Below are 20,885 nucleotides of genomic sequence, written 5' to 3'. Positions count from 1 at the left end.
ACTCAGACAGCACAGTGGACAAGTTAAAAGCCATTTGCCCCTTGTGTTAAGAAGCATTTACCTTTTATTTTTCCTTTCTTGCTTTTATTATCATACCAAGTTCCTTTTCTGTGATTCAGTTCATATCTAAATACCCTTAGTTTAAAAGGGACATATTATGCAAAAAATCACCTTTTCAGTATTTTCGAACAAAAAATTGTGCCCCTGGCCTGTCCACAATCCCCTCAAGTACCAGAACTCCCCACCTCCACCTTTCAGAAAATGTTTACTGAAACAAGCTGTTCTCAGATTTTCCCCTCATGATGTCATGTGGGCAGTTAGGCCCGCCCCCAGGAAGAGAGAAAAAGAAGCTACCATGGCAACCACTTGGGTCATGACCTGAGAGAAAAAGTATGTTTTTACATGGGAAAAAAAGTCCTTCCTTGTACCATAGATGTTTTCAAAACTAATTTTAAAGATGCCAGAAATGTCTCTCCTTGCATCTACACATCTACGTGCAGCTATAAGGATCAAATGGGTTTGGGCTTTGTGGATCCAGCAGTTTCTGAGGTGACATGAGACTGCTGCATCCCATCTCACTGACTCCAACTTTTGTTTATCTGTAAGGTGAGTCATAACAGACTTTTTCTTAACTTAATTCTAGGCCTGTAGTTAACCAAATAAAAACTTGGTCGACCAAAATCACACCCAGGCACCAACCAATCAATTGGTCGTTCAGATAAAAAATGAATAAATAAAAAAATAAAAAAATAATAAAAAAATAATTAAAAAAATAAATAAAAAAACAAAAACACCTTGTTGAGGACCATTTTAATCCAGGTTTCTTACTGCACCTGTTTGGTAGTCTAAATGATCCTAAAATGAACATAACAAGCCTTTTGAAGCATTAATACATTTTTTAGGCTCATCACGCCATACTAAAACATCACGTTGACTTGCCTACTAGGGTGATCTTGTTTGGACAAAAGCTTTTTGACCAAACAATCGACCAATCAAATGGAAGCTGTCAGCCCTACCTGATTCTGATGATCTCCAACCTTTGATTGAGAAAAAAGGAAGACAAATTGCTGTGCCAGAGAAAGAAGTTTAGTTTTCATGATGACATCGTATAACTGATACAACCATATCTGGGCACAATTTTATTTTTATCTCAATCAAACCATACCAGAGCTCACTTGAATTGCGTCTGTGACCACCTCCCCAAATGGGCCCAGGCCCGTTGCCACATGCACACAAACTCCTGTTGCGCTCTCTCCTCACCTCAGCTTGCACTTTGAAAACAAATTAGACATATAGTGGAGAAAAAGTAGGAATTTTGAGCGTTTGACAGCACAATAGTAACAATTTTATCTAATCTTGCTGATAAAAACTGTGCACACATTTCCTTAAAATTCTTATTGTCAGACCTCTTTCTTGGCCATTATGGTCCCATTTTTGACTAACCTTTGGCATCATGTTTTTGTTGATGAATTTAACGTTGTAAAAAAGGCAAAGCCAATGTGTTAAACTACTCGATCTTGTAATTTTTACAACTCTAGACGCTGAAATAAAAAAACATTTCGGACTAAAATTAACCAGGGTGTTTCAATGGAATCTGAAAATAGGCCAAGATTTTCCACAATAACCTTATTTGTTGATTGTAATGACAATGAGCTTCTTTAATCTTATGATTTAAAACACTTTCAAGATTATAATGCTGCTTCTTCAGTTATGAATCTCCAACACAGACGTAGTCCTTGCCTTTTTAATGGCCTTTTTGAAGTTCTTTGTGTTGTCCACATGGCAGTTTTCTTTTAATCACAGGAATAGTCTTTTTACTTCTGCCCTTACGATACAGAACTGACAACATCAGATCTACCATCAGCACAGGTTGGATCAGATTTCTGCTATTGCCAAACATTTTCTGATGCCAGCCTTACAGTGTAGATTATTCAAGATAGAAGAAAAAAAAGAAGAGTTTGTGGAGCAGCTAAATCTGTCACAAGCACACTATCTGTCAGAATGATGTATGAACTGATCTGTGACGCTGTTATTTTCAAAGTTTGAATAAAAAAACACAAACAGATGCATACAGTGAGTATTGATGCTGGGATAAGTGAGCACAGCCCAGTGCTTTAAAAACTCAATACTGCTCCAGAGCTCTGTTTAAATCTCTTCAGCCCAGGTACTACGATTGCCAGGATCTTAATGATTTGCTATAATGCTGCTTGGTGTCACTTGCAGAAAATAAAGAATATCAGATAAGAAGTATTAGTTTGCATTCTTCTGATTGAGTAGACAGCATTTTCTCCAGTGAAAAAGAGTTACAGTTAAATAAAAATGCAAAGTTAAGTACATATAAGGAAACATCATGCAGTGAGATATCACATTTATGAATGTCAATGTGAGTTTTACACTCCACCTACAGCTTGTTTTAAATGTCAGCTGTGGCATTTTGAGATGAAAACATCAATGTGACAGAAACTCTTTAAACCTGCTTGCATTTTAAAATGTTGGAAAACTCAGCCATAAATATGAGAACAGAGAACTAAGCAATGAAATGCAGTTTTTATGCACACATAATGTAAAAAAAAATCTAACTTGTGCACTGGTAGCTAATTAAACCAGACACAAAGACAGTGCAGCATGCTCCTAAAGCCTCACATGCATAGAGACACAAAGAATAATTAGACTGTGGGAATAAGTGTGGTCAATTTCCTCACATACTGGAAGCCATGAGATGTATATGTGTGTGTTGCTGTGTGCTAATGTATGCCATTGGACATTACCCAGCAACAGCTGTTGGTAATAAGCGGCGGCTGTTAATGAACGTCCCCTCTATGGTGCAGCGCCGCAGGGCACTGAGGCTTGTCCAGAGCAGAGGCCTGGCCCTACACTTAGCAAACACCCCTGCTGCTCCCATAATACAACCACATCCTTCTGCCCTTTTTCTCTCACATACTCACTCCTTCTTTACCCCCTCATGGAGTCAAATCAGCCTAATAGATCTGCAACCAGCCTGCCGAGTGCAGTAATGAAGTTCGGTCTTGAGTTAGCAGAAATAAAAAGGCAAAGTGTAAAATGGGAAATTACGCCAAGGACGACATCAGAATGGGGATGTCTTGTGTGACTGAAATCGATCAGCTATCATCAGTGACAAAACTTTGTGAAGAAATGGCAAAACTCTGAGGCTTCTAGTGCACTCAGCGGGTAGTAGTCATAGTTTACAGTCTGACTAATATCTACATACAGATTGTGCATGAAAATGGAGTTGGAACCATCACTGTTGTAAAGACCAAAATGGGAGGAACAGCCACTCAAACATGATGTGGGAAGTCATGGTGAATCATAAAATCATTATATCATCATAACAAATGTCTCTTTATATTCAAAACCAACTGTGTCTTCCTGCACAAGTTGCTTATCCGGCTGTAGATTACAGCATTGCATAAAAAGGAAGTTCTGGCCAGAAGTCAATATGTCGAACTTTGGACTACACCAGAAGCCCCTGACAGTGACCCACCGGTCCTGGACGCTACGTGGCTGTAGACTAGGGGCAACCTGAGAGACGAGAATGGACCTTTGAGTGGTGAGAGCCATCCATGAGTGGATTGATTACTGCTCTTACATGCAGACGTAACTCAGGAAGCTCTGTGTAGCTGTCTTTCATCTCTGTGTTGACTTTTTCCATGCAAACAAGCCATATTAGGTCCAATATTAGAATACAAGTGGCAGGTGGGATGGGCTCCAGCCCCCTCAACCCCTGACTGGATAAGCAGTATAGAAGATGGGTGGCTGGATGGACGAAAATGCAATTTGTTTTTTAACAGCATAAAAAAAACATGTTTAAAGCTTGTTTTGGTCTCTACAGCTACATTCTTCAATATTTTGCTGTTGGGCTGAAACCTGATCTCCATCTTTCACAAGTCTCCTTTTTGTTCTTAAATCATTGAGTCTGTCAGTTTAACAAACTTCCAATCAATGGATATCATCAAAATAAGCCCATGTCAAAAACCAAAACTCATTTGGATTTGAGGTTGACTTTTCCTTCCTCCATTAATTTTTAAAGCTTTTTGGTCTTTTGACTTAATTTGAAGAGTGCAGGACAATAAGAAGCATAGGAAATCAAAGAGAGAGTGGTTGATCAGCAAAGGGGTCACACTCAAACCTGGGCGGTCCACTTGGAAAATTAGCTGTTTTCTTGGAAGTGACCTTATAGTTAAGCAAATGGCAGCCGAGACTGGAGGCAAAGATGAAAATGCTATGTCCATTTTCACTGCCTCAGAACGTTTCAACATCATTTTTACTCTGTTTTGGTCAAATATGAATAATTAAATGGTACATTCAGGTAACTGACTGAGATTTACACCCAGAAGAGATGATATTCACATAAATTGCAAGCAGCAACTTGTAAAAACATGACAAGTAATACATGATTAGGCTGATAGGACTGCAAACCAGTAGAGGAAGAAGAACCAGAAGTAAACTTACCATTAATTTCCATCACAGCTGATATAATTAGTAGCCGTACTGTCAGAGATATCCAAGTTTAACCTGAGTGTGAAACCCTTGCTAAAGCTCAGCCACAATCCTAGAAAGTCACAACCACATCTCTAATTGGTGGGGTTGCTGGTAACCATGGAAAAGTCTACCAAGGCTGGCTGTCGATGATGACAAATATTCTGCTGTAGTATGGCGCAATACAAACACAAAGTAGGATATATTCAAGCCAGGTCAGATATGAGAGCATATGCCGGTTGGCACTTTGCTCACACTGACACACTGACACACTGTCTTGCCTATGATGCCTAAAAATGTGCCGGAGAGAAATGTTTAAATGATTAAAAACATCACATAATTGGCTTGAATGTTTGGAAAACTATCCTTAATGATGAAAAAATGAATCACAATGGATTGTGGGATATATAGTTCCTTCTTTCTTGTAAAAAAAAAAAAAAAAAACATGTTTGCAGTCATGTATATTGGCCTTGTTTCCATTTTTCGATGCCGTTTTAATGTCAAATCAAATGTTCTAGAGTCATGAGTACTCCTGTAGCTGGTTAGCTTGGCTAACGCATTACAAGTCATGTGATAAGGATTTTCAGGAATGTTCAGAGGATTTGAATAGCAAGTTTTAGTTCCAGGATCAGGGCTGCCAAAAAGTGGATGGCCACTGTGCTCTATAACTATAAAGGGGACATATTTTAACCTTTTAAGACAAGTTTGTATTGGTCTCAGAGGTCCCCAAAGCATGCCTGTGAAGTCTGCTGCTGACAAAACACTCCAGTGTTGGGTTTTTGTGTGTCTAAAAAACCCCTCTGTTGCAGTCCTGCACAGAACAAGCTGTTTCTGTGTCTTTAAATGTTAATGAGCTATATTTTTGTGAGAAAAGTCTGAAAAAGTTAATTTGCATAATACGTCCCCTTTTAAACATATGCTTTAATGTGGGTATGACTAGTAAGCTGACTGACAGCTGGTTATGTTGTAGCTATATGCCAGAAGGTTTAAGGCTCAAGTCAGTTTGAGCTTCTTGTTTTTCATGCTTAATTCATGAAGAGTTTGGTGGAGATAGCACCTCCAATATGGCGACCTCTATCCTTGGGCTTCAAAATGTCTTTTCTGAAATCAGTGGGTGATGTCACTAAGACTTGTCCCCTGTTTCATAGAGTTGAAGCAAACAACCAAAGCCACTCTTATCCTAACTTCCTATGTGAACTTGAAAGCTGACAACACTAAAGGATTATGTGAAGGTCAGAATAGATGCATATACTGCATAGACGTGTTATTTCCTGCTTATATTCTTAACATCTCTGTCTCTGACTTACAAGGCAGCCTGTATGCACAAAAACCCCACTCTTCTACACTGCTATCACCTCTCTGACATGCTTTGTTCTCCCTCCACCTTTCATCTATGTATACTGCTTTTGTCTGAGTTTTCCTCCAACTATCTTTAAACACCATCTCCATCTCCCAGGAGATGCAGGTTTTTCTAATGCTGTACTGAATGTCACAGCCTTTTAGCAGCTTAAGAATCTCCAGACTCCTGAAGAAAGCCACTTCTGCCATCAAATAAACACATTAACATGCATAAAGGATGCTTTTAATTTATGGAGCTGTTTATAGTGACACCATCGTTCCAGTTCTGATTGGAATATGAGGTAATTAGTAGTAACCCACAGGAAGTAGTACAGCGATGTCTGAACAAGATGGAAAGATTAGTCACGTTTCCAAGCAAAGGAAATCAAACCTGAGAGTTGGGGTACTGTGCAATTTCTCTTTGATTTGAGGATTAGAGCTGCAGACTGCTCGTCGCTGTCTTAACAATTACTCTGAGGCTAATGGAAGCCGATGCCGTTAATCTTCACACGCTGAAAGAGATGAAGATCTAGCACAACTCTCCATCTCTCATTCCTGGTGTGTAGTCTCATTCTGCTCAGCCGAATACACTAAGCTCAACTACTAACACGCCGCCATTTATAACAATCCAACGCAATTTCTCAGCAGTCATGATATTACGGTTTAATTCATTCGTTTGAGACGAGACAGAGATAAAATATAACTGCTGCAGGTTTGACTGATAGCCATGTTTGGGGGGATTTCTCCAGCATCCAAAACAGACAGGAAGTCAGCAGAGCAGTTACACCGTCACTGTCGGCTACATAAACATTATAAGTCAGGATTTATCGTCATTAGTGTTAATGATGACATTTCTAAGCTCTATCACAACCACAGTGAGGATACAACATGGAGTTTATGTTTTTATGTACAAGGGAAACAGTCAATCATTATATTATCATCCTACCGAGCATTAAACCCAAGATAACAAACCTAAGGACAGTAATAAAAGATCTTTCTGTGAGTAATGTTCTCAATATAAAAAAGCCAGAGCCATTATTGGTTTAAGTTCCCATAAAGGTCATATTTCTTTAAGGATGACAAGCATGTTGGTAAACCTAGTGCATAAAAAATAGAACATAAAAAAAAAATAAATAAATAAAAATAAAAAATCATAGCACTAGTCAGTAAGAAATATTTGTGTATTGTTAATGTGGACACATAAATTTGGGTCATTCAATGAGTTTTCAGATTTGGTTCAGTGGTGCCTGTAAAAGTGGTTATACTTTATATATATATATATATATATATTTTTTTTTTTTTTTTTTTTTTACACTCCCTTAATTGGACTGCTTTTGTATATTTGGGACACTTTTGTTTTTGCAAAGCATCCTCCAACCTCTGCTGCTTGACTTCAGGTTGTTAGGGTCAATATTAAATAACGATGAGGGGAGCAAGCTGATAGGGCATAGTGTCACCAGCTCCTGTCAGAGAAACCCAAAGTATGAACTGTCCTGCTCTGCCTCACATGGGCTTACCCTGATATTCTTACCCAACCAAACAATGTTGGCAATTACTAGTCCAAGCCTAGGACACTTAGCCCGTCCTCGGACAAAAACACTGCAACATACTACTGAATGATGTGCATCAACAGGGACTGAGAAATGGGTATAAAAGAAGAGTGTATATCCAGGACTACACCACGGCCTGCAGAGAATATTAAAGCACCGTAGTAAAACACAAAACAAGGCTCAATGACCTATTGGATGGCAGGAGAGCTAATGTCACAGTCATGATGATTGGTTAAAGACCCTGTAAAGTGAAATCCAAAGTTTTTGTCTTTACACATTAAATATGTTGGAATATGTTTGCTGTAAACATGTGAAAACACTGAGATCTACATGGGACTGAAGTTTGGATTTAGACCATTAGAAAGTTTTTCACCTCTTTCCTGGCTGGGTTTAATTTGGGTGGGGCAAATATGTGGGCTGGTGATGTCAGGAGCCCACAGTGGAGCATGACACCGCCCCTCTAACAGGCTGTTGTTAGCTGATGTCACTGCCTTGATTGAAAGTTAAAGTCAGTTAAATGCTGGTTTTGTTCCTTATGAGGAAAATTAGCCAAATCTGTCAGCTACAGTGGTCTATGGCTCATTTAAGGAATCGTAACAGCCAAAATGGAGTTTGTCTCTGGCACAGAGCTAGGCAGCTGCGCGCTGATGAAAAGGTCAACATAAGGTCAAGGGGCAGGCTTATGGGGTGAGTGCTTTCATCCATTCAGATTGTAGCATTTTTTTTTTAATCTGAGAGGATTTGTTTTCCCCTGAGTGGGCGCGGCTTCAGCTCATTCAACAGACATGCCCACACCATCCTGGAGCAGATCTTACTGCCTCGTTTTTCATAATTTTGAAGCTCAATTTTATAAACTTAGAGATGTGTTATCCAACTGAAATTTGACCTGGGGGTCATGACACAGTGACCTGTCATACAACAAACCTAAATACAGATTTATTTTCTCTTAACAGGGTCTTTAATAAGAAACAAATGCATTGTTCCAGACCACACAGCAACTTAAAGCCCAAGGGGCCAAGAATCTGAAGAAAACCGATGTTGAACGGAGGTGAAGTGGCCCCTTTCAGGCACCTAAAACAGAAAGTGCCAGGTCAAGACCAGAGTGAGTACGGAAGAAACCTTAGCCAAGCAAGCCATCACCTCAACTTACCAGTAGAGGACATCCACAGCATAATGCGGGGCTCATGGCAACCTTACTATCAGCCACATTCGCCCCTTACACATCCTACAGGTGAGGACTTTTTTCATTTATGTACCTGGTAATGTTCAAGGACATCCAGAGCAGGACAGGGGTTGTGTCAACCCTCCTACCTGCCTGACTGTGCCCTCAGGTAGCTTACTCTCTAAAGTAAGTTTTTCTTACTTTATAAAGATTAACAGGGCACACTCATTCCAGCCATGACTGTGTAATATCTGAATAGAGACTATGTCCAGTCAGGATGCAACATAGGTCTGTTTTTTAAGCTTAACCTTAGAAAAATCCACAGGATATGTCATTGAAAAACTTTCAGGGACCAGGAGACATTGTTGTTTCCTTTCTCTGATGTCTGGGTCTTTCCATCTTTACAAAACGTACACCTTTCTGCACATTTGTGTGGAGATGTCAACATGTTATATGTCCTTTAGAGCACAACACATGTAGCAGTCAGAAGCTAACATTTCTTTACATCACTGCAGCACTGCTTCTCTTCTAGATTGCCAACCATGCCTGTTGCAAAGTTGCAAACTCTGTTCTGAATTATGAGTGACAAATATTTCAGACTGTAACCTTAACTCTAACATGTCAGTGACTACAGCACACAAGGAAACACAGGACACAAAAACACAACCTGTGCAGGAAAAAAGGAAGTTCAGGAGGAAGGTAAGAAATAAAAATCACAAAAAATGATCCATCAAATAACAAACTTGTCAAAAGAGTCTGTTAAAATTGTCATGGGCTGAGAGCAGGCTTGAAAATGTGTCAACAGACAAATTTAAGGAATGTCTGAGGTACAAGAGGCACATTTTTCTATCCTGAAGATGCATTTTACCATCAGCTGATAAAATGAAATGGATCACAATGGAGTCAAAATGTGAGATTCATATCCACGCCAGAGGAAGCTGAGTTTAAACTGAGTTTTCTCCACACAATAGCAGCCAGTGTGTTCTCTTTATCTGAGCCAGATAAAATCTCATTACTTCCACGTATTAGGCTAATATTTTCCAATCTATAGACAAGAGCATATATGCGTTCTTCCACATTAGCAGGTCCAGGTTTCCACCGTTTAAGCCACCATACTGTTCCGACACAGTGAAGCAGAAAATGGCATAAACTGTGCCTCAAATGGAGCAAATGAGTGGCCGCTTAATTGTAGTGAGTTAAACTGGTTCCCTGTGGTAGAGGATGAGAGTCGGATGCCTTGAGTAGTAATTATCTCAGGTAGCTATCTCATTACTGGTCTCCTCTAGTATGTAAATGTGACCACAGGCTCCGTTGTTGTATTGTTGCAGGGCTATTTTGTTAGCTTCGTCGGAGGCAGTGCTGTTTATCACCAGGCAGGGAAAATAACTTAAGTACTGGTTGTGTTTCCAGGGATAATGGAGTGTTTTTATTGTCTTGGTCTTCATGTTTGTGGCTGCTGTAGAAGACTTGTTCAATTAAGTAGCCAGGTCGCTGCTATCAAACAGAACATTGCCTCAGTGAGCAGCATTTTAATGATCAAGGTGATGAAAGAAACTCGTAAATTAGGAAAGATATGAACCGTTTCACAGTTTGTAGGGCTTTTCTCTTTCATGCCTGTTTCAGATCAGAATAAAAACACTCTATAATAAATTTTCCTCACCATGAATTAATAAATAATGCTAGACTGTGGGAGTCATATGAAAGAACGATGACAGAATAAAAAAATAGCTTCAGGCGTTAACACATTTTCTGAATATTCTGCAGATGATTGAGCATTTAAAATATGGATAACGGAGAAACAACAATATGCTCTACTTAGTGGTGCACTCCACCCAAAACAGAGCTTGAACCCCTCATTTTCCTCTCCAAATTGTATTTGTGTCTCACTCAGTATTCTTGTTACCATGTGGTGTCTTCAAACCAATCACAGTGCAGCCTGAAGAGGCTTCTGCTGGCTCTGACTAGCCTGACTTTGGCATTCAAGGGAGGGAGAGAGAGAAAAAAGGGACAGAGAGATGCTAATCATCTAAGCTGAGGAGAACAAGGCTTCAGAGAGACGGAGACAGAGAGAGAGATGACAGACAGAAAGATGTCTCTGTCTCTGCCAATGCCATTTTATGGAGTCAGACTGAAACTCAGTAATAGGATAAGGATCTCTGCTTGTAGTGTGCCTGCCAGCCTTTACATCTGAGGACAACAATTACCTCTGCCTCTACCTGCTGCAAAAGCCTGGCAGTGAAAACAAAGAAAAAAACACTTTACAGTCTGGAAATACAGAAATATTTACTTCCAGCAGGGATGTGTTTTTCAACAGAGGCTGTCACAATCGTGGGCTGATGTTGAGCTAGTTTTGACACCCATTCCAATGGGGATTTGAAGCAGCATTCATTGAGTTTGACAATTCTCAGGGGGATGATGTAAAAGTGTGAGCAGTGTACCAGTAAAATCTCTAAATATTCCACACAGCTGTTCCATTTCTTCAGAAACATGGCTGTAAATATATCCCCTCTCACTGGTGCATTGTGTAAGGATTCATGCAGTTGATATGACAAAGTTTAGCCAATGGTAAATGGGCTGTACTTCCACAGCACATTTCTAGTCTTCCCAGCACATTTCCACCACGTCAGATTCACTCATTAACTCCACTTTCGAACATGCATGGTAAAGGCTGCTACATACAGAGCCTTGCTTCTAAATGGAGAGGTGACTGTGGCTCAGTCCATAGAGTCAGTCATCTATCAACAGAAAGGTCAAAAGGTTGGATCACTAGCTCATGCAATCACACTATGATGTGTCCTTGGGAAAGACACTTTAACCCTAAAAAAAAAAAAAAAAAAACTTTTTGAGTTGTCTGACAACTAGAAGAGTATGCAAGCTGAAGTCCAGCTACCATTTACCATGTCCAAACACTACCAAAACCATTAGAAATCATTTATGCAAACAAATACAGCCAATACCAATTTAAAACTTCTTCAATATAATCAGCAGACTTACAAACTTAGATTGTTAAATTACACAAAAATAACAAGAATATACCCGACACATGTTTCAAATGCAGAGACTTCCAAGGAACATTTATCAATTGCATTTGGGAATGTGTTGAAACCCAAACATTTTGGAGGGAGGTGATGGATAAAAATCAAGAAAAAATCTTCTGAAAACATGAATTACAGATTTACAAGGAAATATGGAAACCTTTTGAGGAATTTATGAAAATTAGTGACCTAGGAGAGCTTCGACAAGAGAGACTGAGGGTAAGATATCTAGAGAAATAAAGTGATATTTCCCAGATAATATGGAGCAGGATTTGAATCTTTATGGTTATGGTTTATACACGATATACTGTATATATATGTGTGTATGCATGTACTGAAAATTTTATTCCTTTTCTTGCAAATTAGTGTTTTAAAAGAGAGTATCAAATGGTATGTCTGAAAGAGGGTGGGTGGGGTGAGTGTTAAATGTATTATTTTGTTCTTATGTTTGTTTAGGTAAACAAGAAAAATATCTACAATATACTGTCTGCAAATTTATTGTGGATTATGCTCCAAAAATATAAAAAATATATCATTAAAAAAATATATATCCTTTGTGTGTGGCTAAATCTGCCCTTCAAGAGAAATCCTGGGCTCAGTGTTTAACTCAAGGATGCATAGACTTATGCTTGTGTAAGTGAAGACTGAAACACCAACCTTCCAGTCTTAATGCCTTGTTTCCACTAAGAAATATGTCCATGCATCCATAAAGAGACAGATGATGCCTCCCAGTGTCAAATGCAAGAAAGTTAATTCCTCTACAGATGGACAAAAACCAACCTGGCCAGTTCCACTGTTTTCTTCTATTATGGCTTTGGTGTAACACTCTCATTATGCCAACATTTTCACTCATGTTTGACCATGAAAATAGAATAAAGTTTGCCCAACGGCTAAATCATTTTTCTGCCCAGTTAAAAAAGTCCTATTTGACTTTAATCCAAACACGACCTTCGGCAATTTTCAAATCACATAATGTGCAATACTTCTTAACCTGAAATGTGTCAAAATACCAGCTTATTACCATTTTTGCAGTATATTGTATATTTGTTAGGGTTTCCTTGATCAGAAAGAGAATTATTTAAAAATGACCATTCCCTTCCATACAAGAATTCATACCCAAATTGCAATATGAGTCAAAATAATCCCAACCATTCCTGGTTTAATCCACCCAACATTGTGTTACAATAATAAAGAATTAATTATTGCTTTTGTTTGTTGAAAATAAATAAGATACTGAAGAAATAGTCGTTTATTCCACCGTAATAGCAATACAGGGAAAAAATTGATTTTCCCAAATCATTTAGTCTTACTCAGCAGTTAAGTGAGCCAGATGGTACAATTAAATTGATTGCATACAACATATCTACATACTGGTAAACCTCTTGTATGTTAAATCAATGCATTAGTGCTTATCGGGAGAGAAACTACATGTAGCCTTAAGGGTTTAGCCAATTTAGTCTTTTTTTCACCATCCAGTGGTGGATGGACTTTAATATTTTCATCTTCCAAATCAAACTGATAAATCTGACTTTACTTCATACTAAACTAATAAAGACAATCTGACAGTTTATAATGTATAACAATACTTTAGTAGTTTACTTAACGCTACTCAAATTCCAAATGTGTTAAAACTAGATGACAAGTTCTTATAAGCCATACAGAGGCACCACTGTTTCATACAATGCCCAGGTGCAATTTCTACCCCCTCTTTTCTGCCCTGCTTTTACATTAATAACAGCACCCCATGCCCAAGCACACGTGTTTATGTATTCTGTCCAATACAACAGGTGCTGGCATGTGCATGGTTGGTTTGCAAATTGGCAAAAAAGAAAAAGGAAGTAACCACTTAGATTGACATTTGTGTATACTCTATGCAGACTATGGAGTCCATTCGGCAAGCTACAAGGAATGTTTGTGTTATTTTCAAGATACTACCAACCTCTCTCTTGGAAATGGGCTCATGCTGTGCAATTCAACAACTTTTAAAATGCAAGAGACATTTGAAATTGACTTTATTATTGTGTATCACATGATTTGTGCTTGAGCTTGCTGGGCATGGTGCCCCAGTACAATATATTTGTGCTTACACTGATCAAGACTTTTGGGTTAGGGTACTCAGATATGGGCCCAGGTCCCAAATGTGAAACCGCCTCTGAGGAAGAGGAAATTTCCAGACCAAAATGTTATGGAAAAGCACACTGAAAATGGCAGAGATTCCTGTGGAAATGAATTGACTTCAAGTCAATTCACTGAATAAGTACGAACGAATCAAGAAAACAAAACAAAACAAACATTTCTACAAGTGAACAACAGTTGTGGCTCAATATTTGATTATTTGATTATTAATTGTGATCATTTGTTGTTACTGAGGGATAATTAGCTTCTCTTCAGCTTGCTCAATCTCAAAACAACTCTTGAAAGAAACCTGAGAGAAATGGCTAAAACAGAACAGTTTTGATAAGGGGTATTTCAGCATTGACATAGTGTATACATAGATGATAGTGCCACAGTGAACTGAAAGGTTCAGAGGTCCTCCTATAGACCAGATACAGTTTAATTATTGGGCAGAAAACCCACCTTCTCCATGTTAACAGATCGGTCAAAGATGATTTGTGTTTTCTCTGACACAGTTCTTCTAAATTAGTAAGTTGATGCTGTTAAAGAACTATGAAATGCTATGATTGACAAGTCTGATGATGAATGCGGCTCCTGCTGTGCTGTTTGCAAAGGGTTATCAGAGCAGAGGAGGGATGATGAGAGGAAACTCAACTAAGAAAAGAATCAGTGAACTTCCACTGCTGTGAGTATCTGCTTCAAAGCCACACAAGATTTTTTTTTTTTTTTCTTTTTTTTTTACCAGTGAAGTGAACCAGACTAAAGGAAATTAACAGAGTTATATGTTAGTTAAATGTGTGCTTTTGTGAGTGGAAGCAGTGTGATATCAATAGAGCCAGTCCAGCTGCACAGACTTAAGCTTTAAATGAGCTCAATGACAGCAGCTGTTGTTGAAAATAATTTGATTTTATCTACAATGGGAGGATGCTGAGGCATCTTACATAAAAGTGAAATTTATATTTGGAACTTGAGAATCCTTTTACAGTAAATAAAACAAAAATAAGACAAAAAAATCACTTGAAATGTAAAGGGGAAAGCTAATTTTTGGCCTGCATGATGAACTCCATTTGCATGTGTGAAAACTGCTACAAACTGGCTTCAAAGTTGAAGATTTGCTGCTACACTGCATCACATGACTTTGCAAAGTCTTAAAAAGATTATCTAGTGATTGCATACGGAACAAATGTGAGAAGAAAAGGGCAGTGACTGGATTTAAAAGGAGCTAGTTTTTTGAAAAGCGAAGCATGAAGAGAAAGGAATCATAAGGAAACTTCAAGGCGCTCTCTTTTTGAACAATTAAAACGCCTGTCGTCTGTGGACCTTGAAACCTAATACAATGAAGACATTTTAATTAATTAAAGCTCTTCAGTTTTGATGCTTTAATGTATGCAGGACAGAAAAAGAGCTTGTCAGAATAAAAGTCTGATTACAAGCTTGTCTTTGTGAGAACTAGAGATGTGCATATGTGCAAAAGCCATGTTAAATCGTAGACTGACACAGAAAATCTCAAATGCAAAACTGAATTATCTGCCTCCTCTTTGCCCGGTGGTCCTAATGAAGATGAAACTCAATTTGCACCGGCCTCTCAGATCAAATTTTAATTACTTTTTTTTAATTCTTCTGTCTCTGTGGATCTTGATTCCTACTGGGGCGGTAGGAAATGGGTGTGGTGTTATAGTATCTCTCTTTAGCGTCCTCTGCACCTGCAGGTGAATGTGTCTCTCACCAAACCTCCACATTCAAAGCTGCTGCAGAAAGATGAAATGCCACATTAACATTCAGAGGACATCAGATTGCTGGGACAAACACTCAGTGGACAAAGCTTGTCAAACCCACACACTCATGGACACCAAACTATTTACATGCGAGGATCCGGAGACATGCTTGAATTATCGCGGCTCAGAGGAGAACATTTCCACCATGGGATTGCTTCAAAACATTTTTATCATGGCTGTCTGAGAGCGACTGCATGTTTTTTCTCATTAAATTCCACACATTCTGCTGTGCTGTAGATTACTGTTGGCAATTCCAAATGCACAGTAGGTACTGCAGCGAGACAAAGCTAATTATTAGGAGGCAAACGATAATACTGACACATCACTAAAGCAGGAGTCTGCAGCTGTAAAGCGCTACGTTTTAACTCCACTCATCTTCTTTTCTTACTGTTTATGTGAGGTCTTGCTACGTCCCATTAGTCTGTCCATCTCCGCTCTCCCTCCCTCCATCACCACTCCAGTCCTATTCCTCACTCATGTCTTCCACACCCGCTGATTCCAAATGATATGCTGATGGAAAGCTAGCGTACTGTGACATGTCAGCATATTTACAGATAAAGCCTCCGTGCTGCGTTTTTATAAATGACTTAATGGTCCACAGCATGTGAGGCCCTGAAAACACAGAGAGGATGCAATGGCTCTAACTCTCTCATAAGTTACATGAACCAGAAGGCCATTTGAAGATTTAGTGCAAGGTTTTGAGGAGCTATCAAAAAGAAAGTGAGCAATTAATAGTAGTAGGGGTGTAAATTGTATGCACGAATTGCTTCCAAAAGCCTGATTCAAAAGTGGGAGGCACTCAAGCACTGTAAGTGAAGTCTGATGGGTGTAAAATCCACTTGAGGATAAGGAACAAATAATAAGAGGGAGCTGTAAAACAGCATGGCAGCAGAAGTCGTTTACTGGAATCCATACCTCTTGTTCTGAGTCATGAGTCACTTTTACAAACTTCAGGAATCTGACAGCAAATCTACTCATTAAGATCTGAGTGCTGAGAAAGTGTCAGTGTAGTCAAGCAATGTGGTGCAATGCTTTTTTAAAGGGGATTTATGATGAAAAACCCAATTTTTTTGCACACATTTAGGCATCTGGAGCAACAGCTGCTTCACAGCATATACAAGACACCAACCCAGTCTTTACTTGTGGTCTGCCTTTGTTTGAAAACATCGAATCTGACAGTCTGTGCTGGATCTACTCTCCTTGTGACGTCAAAATGAAGGTTATGAAAATAAAACCTTCCCTTCTCCTGGTTTGCTCCAACAATAGCTTCTCAAATCTTTGCAAAGATCTGCCATTGTAAGTGCAAGAACTACAAGAATATTCCACATACTCTGTCTGGTACGGTTTTGCTCCAACTGACACAGTTAATAACCTAAAGTAGCATAGCAGAATAAAAAACTATAAAGACAGTGATTTTCAAATAGGTCAAAAGATAGACTAGAATACAAAGACAAGGATAGCTGGACATTATTTTTGATGAAAACATCATGTCCACTGGCTGCCAAACTTCTCCTAAAGACTGGTTGGTACCACCTGAAGGCAGCAAATGTCCTAATGAGGGAAGTCTAAAGCCCAAAACACACCAGCACCATCTGACACACATCAAAACAATCGTCCCTATTATTTTTGAACCGGTGGCAGCCAGACACCCATGAACGCATCACACCATTGCACTTTAGGCCACTACTCTACTCCTGATGCCGCCAGCAACAGCTGCTTATTTTCATTTAAAGAGAGACCGGCTTTTTAGAGCAGGTATATACAGGGATAAAAACTTCCACTGGTACTTGATCCATTTTATATATTGGCCAAAGACAGCCCATACATTCATCAAGACCACCAGGGACAGTGTTAAAAAGTCAAGAAGGGGCTTAATACATCACCTCAAAACAAGAATCTGGGTTCAGCATTCATCAAAACCTTTAAATTTACATTTACATCAGAAACAAATGCAGTTTGAGACCTAAAAGTGAGACCAAGAGTTTTGTCTTTTCACAGTAAACAGTTGCAAATCCCTTTTTCAATAACAGCACAAACAAGTAAGGGGTAATTTAACTGGCAATGTCAAACAGCTTCAATGCATAACAAATGAAAAACAGAGGAAGGGGAACATCGATGGGAGATAAAAATGTTCTATTCACTAGTTAGCATTTCTTCAACCTCTCATTGTTCAATTTCGGCAGAAGGCAAATTACGAGGGATAATTAGTGGTGTGTTCTTGTGTGCTAGTGTTGCATTGTTTAACAGAGACAGGCTGAAAGTACTCAGTCACCATGGCAGTATGGTGAGCGGATAAAAACTCAGACATAGCAGACGGAAGAGAAGCATGGTAACTTACCGACTTGAGATGAGTCACCTGTAGAGAAAGAAAGAAAAGAGAGAAAGAGAAAAGGTGGATCAGTTTAAAGAGCAAAGCAAAATGTCATCCAAGTACACCTGCTCGCCGACATATACTCAAAACAAAATTAGACCTAATAAACAAGGAGAGAAGAAGAGACAGACTGCAATTAGCACTGGGTGTCTAAAGAAGTGCTTCTTCAAATCTGCGCCTCAACACTGAGCTGCTAATTGAGATGGTGCACAAGCAGGGATGTTCAGAAAGCAGCGTTCATATTTTCTTTATAAAACAACTCTTAAAAGGTCAAAAGAGGACTGCAGCGAACTTCTTGGCATTCACTTTCTCTTCTCATACCCAGCAAATAACTCCTCCTAGGACTCAAACTCATTAAAAATGACTGGAGAAAAATATTCTCTCCCCTTTATTTACCCTGTGTTTGTGACTTTAAAAACAGCAGAATGTCCAATTAAGTGAGGTTTTTTTTTTCCCTTTAAGAAATCAACCTTGCTGAAGGAATACAAAACATAATACATGATAAAATATATTAGAATTCAAGGTAAGATGAAAAAGAGGGGTAAGCAATTATGAAAACCAAGAAAAAAATTCAGTGGAAAAGATGTGTAAATGATAATGTTCACCAAATAGATAAAGGATGCTGTGTCACAGAGGAAGCTTGGATTTCTCCTCTGTTTACTCCTGAGGGACTGAAATATCCAAACACCAGAGAGAATGTTCCATATCTCCGAGCTAGGGCGGGTGACCTGACCTAAAATTTGTATCACAGTATTCAACTTTACAGTAATGGTATTATCAACACATTAAGATACATGTAATAATATAACAAAATTAAAATAGATCAGGTTGTTAGTTTCTCTACGTTCACGTCTTTGTAAATGAACTGGTACCCTGAAGTTTCATTTCTCGCCTGCTACTGCGGTCAAGCTGCTACTGACAATACCACACTTCCTTCACAATAAAAGCCCTCAGGCAAAATGATAACTACAGTGTTTCATTGTGAAAAACAGCTTTGGCTCAGGTGCCAGCAAGTGTACAGAGCAATAGCTGCTTCTCTGACCTTGTTTAATACCACAGCCTGTATTTTTGAATTATTAAGGACTTTAAACAAGCAAGTCATCAGTGAAAAAATGCCTTTTAATAGTTGTTGAAGCAGTTTTAGTATGAATCACTGCAGCGCTGGGCTCAAGACAAACAGAGTCGATTTTTTGCAGCACAGAGCTCGTGTTAAAGCCTCAGACAGGCAGACAAAGGTGCTTTGCAAAGTGAGTACACTTGCTGCATGTTGTTGTTATTACAAGCATCAAACTTGGAGAGGAGAAAACACAGGTTATAAATCATTGCTGTGTTTCACATTAATGACACTGGCATAAATGGGTGACTTTTGGCTAGTTACCTGGCTGAGGACTGGACCCAAAATGAGCTGCTGTCCATCACATATCACTGACAGTGGCCTCAGTTAAAACTCGTGTGGATTACAACACAGCATATGCATTTAAACAGATGATGATGTGTTAAAAAAGTCCATTTTGTGGCTCAATTTTACCAGTGAAGGTATGGATACCAGTTTATCATCCACCACTAATCCATGGCATGGGATATATCCTACATACATCTAGGTAAAAACCCAAAAAGTGTTTAGAAAGGACAGTTCCCTTCTCAAAAAACAAACAAACAAACAAACAAACAAACACTTCTGATGGTGATTGGACAAAGGTTTTGTTTGACACAGTCATTATGGGCTAATCAAAGCAACAAAACATGTGACAAAGTAGTACAACCAGGAAGGAAACTATTCTTGTAGTTCACTATCAGTGGAGCCAGTTGGTAAGTAAAAGTCTTGCCAAAGCCAGTCTGACAATTCTTTGCTGATATGTTATCAGAAATACTATCCAGTCGTGATAAAACCACTTGTATCCACACTAATCTCTTCAATGGCTGCCTTGTTCATAGGATCACACCTCCTTATGTACAGCATCTTTCTCCTCAAATGACTCTGAATGGTCTATTCTCAATGGGCCATTGGAACAAGCAGCTTTCAGCTTTACAGAATCAATCTGTATGATGGCAAACATGGAAATCTGGATAATCTATCAGAGTAGCAAGGTCAGTAATGACATGGAAAATACACGCTGGTAGAAAAGAAGTTCACACCATACAAAGTCGGTCTCAGTCAAGAATAAAGTGAGAGGAGGACGGGGACTAGTTGCAAAATAGTCAAAAGGACAGTCAAAATAGTTGGAACTACTGGCTTATAAGTGGGTGAAAGTCTGGCTCCTTCTGCATTTTGGTACCTTCCAATGTTCAATGGATAAGTAAAAAAAAAAACCTTTGATAAACATGAATAATATTCATCAGAAATATTGATCAGAGCTGTCAGGTCAAGTTCCTAATTAAAGGTTGGAGCGGCTCCATTGGCTGGCAGGTGTAAAGCACTGAAGAGAGAATAAAGTAGGTTTAAAAGATCAATGAAAGGTGGAGGGGGCACCCAATTAACTTGTGTAGTTCAATACTTTTTTTTAAGGGAAGATGACATGTGCAAATATTCCCAATTTTGTTTGATCAGCACATTTTTGGGCTTTGCAGACACTTAAATTTAACCTGTTTCCTTCCTGTTGAAAGCTCCAAATTTAGCACTAGTTGAACATATTTGCAAAGTAATTGGATGTGTTAGATGCATCTAATTAGACATGTGCTGTATGACACAGAATTGGGACATGTGGGACCATAGGTTGTCTCAGAAATGAAGTTGAATGAAGTTGTTTTTTTTTCACATTGAGGGGGTGTGAATACCAGAAACAAAATCACATTTTTGTCATATACATACATATATATATATATATATATATATTTTTTTTTTTTTAAGATTTATTTTGGGCATTTTTGTCCCTTTAATTTTTGATAGAGGACAGTGGATAGAGTTTGAAACAGGGACAAGAGCAGGGGAGAGACATGTGGTAAAGGGCCTTGGGCCAGATTCGAACCCGGGTTGTCCACATACACGGGGCACGCCTTAAACCACTAGGCCACCTGCGCCTCATCTGAGATACATTTGACCTG

General features: G+C 38.9%; 1 protein-coding gene across 1 annotated transcript in view; it reads right to left on the bottom strand.

Moving 5' to 3' along the window:
- nrxn2b (neurexin 2b) overlaps positions 1-20,885 on the bottom strand; it is a 740,090-nt gene that overhangs the window by 339,910 nt on the left and 379,295 nt on the right. The window contains exon 5 of the mRNA XM_041780093.1: positions 17,811-17,828. Coding sequence (XP_041636027.1) covers positions 17,811-17,828 — 18 coding nt within the window. The remainder of the gene's footprint in view (positions 1-17,810; positions 17,829-20,885) is intronic.

Source organism: Cheilinus undulatus, linkage group 22 (genome assembly GCF_018320785.1).
Source record: "Cheilinus undulatus linkage group 22, ASM1832078v1, whole genome shotgun sequence".
Classification (NCBI taxonomy): domain Eukaryota; kingdom Metazoa; phylum Chordata; class Actinopteri; order Labriformes; family Labridae; genus Cheilinus; species Cheilinus undulatus.
This window is presented reverse-complemented; position numbering and strand designations above follow the sequence as displayed.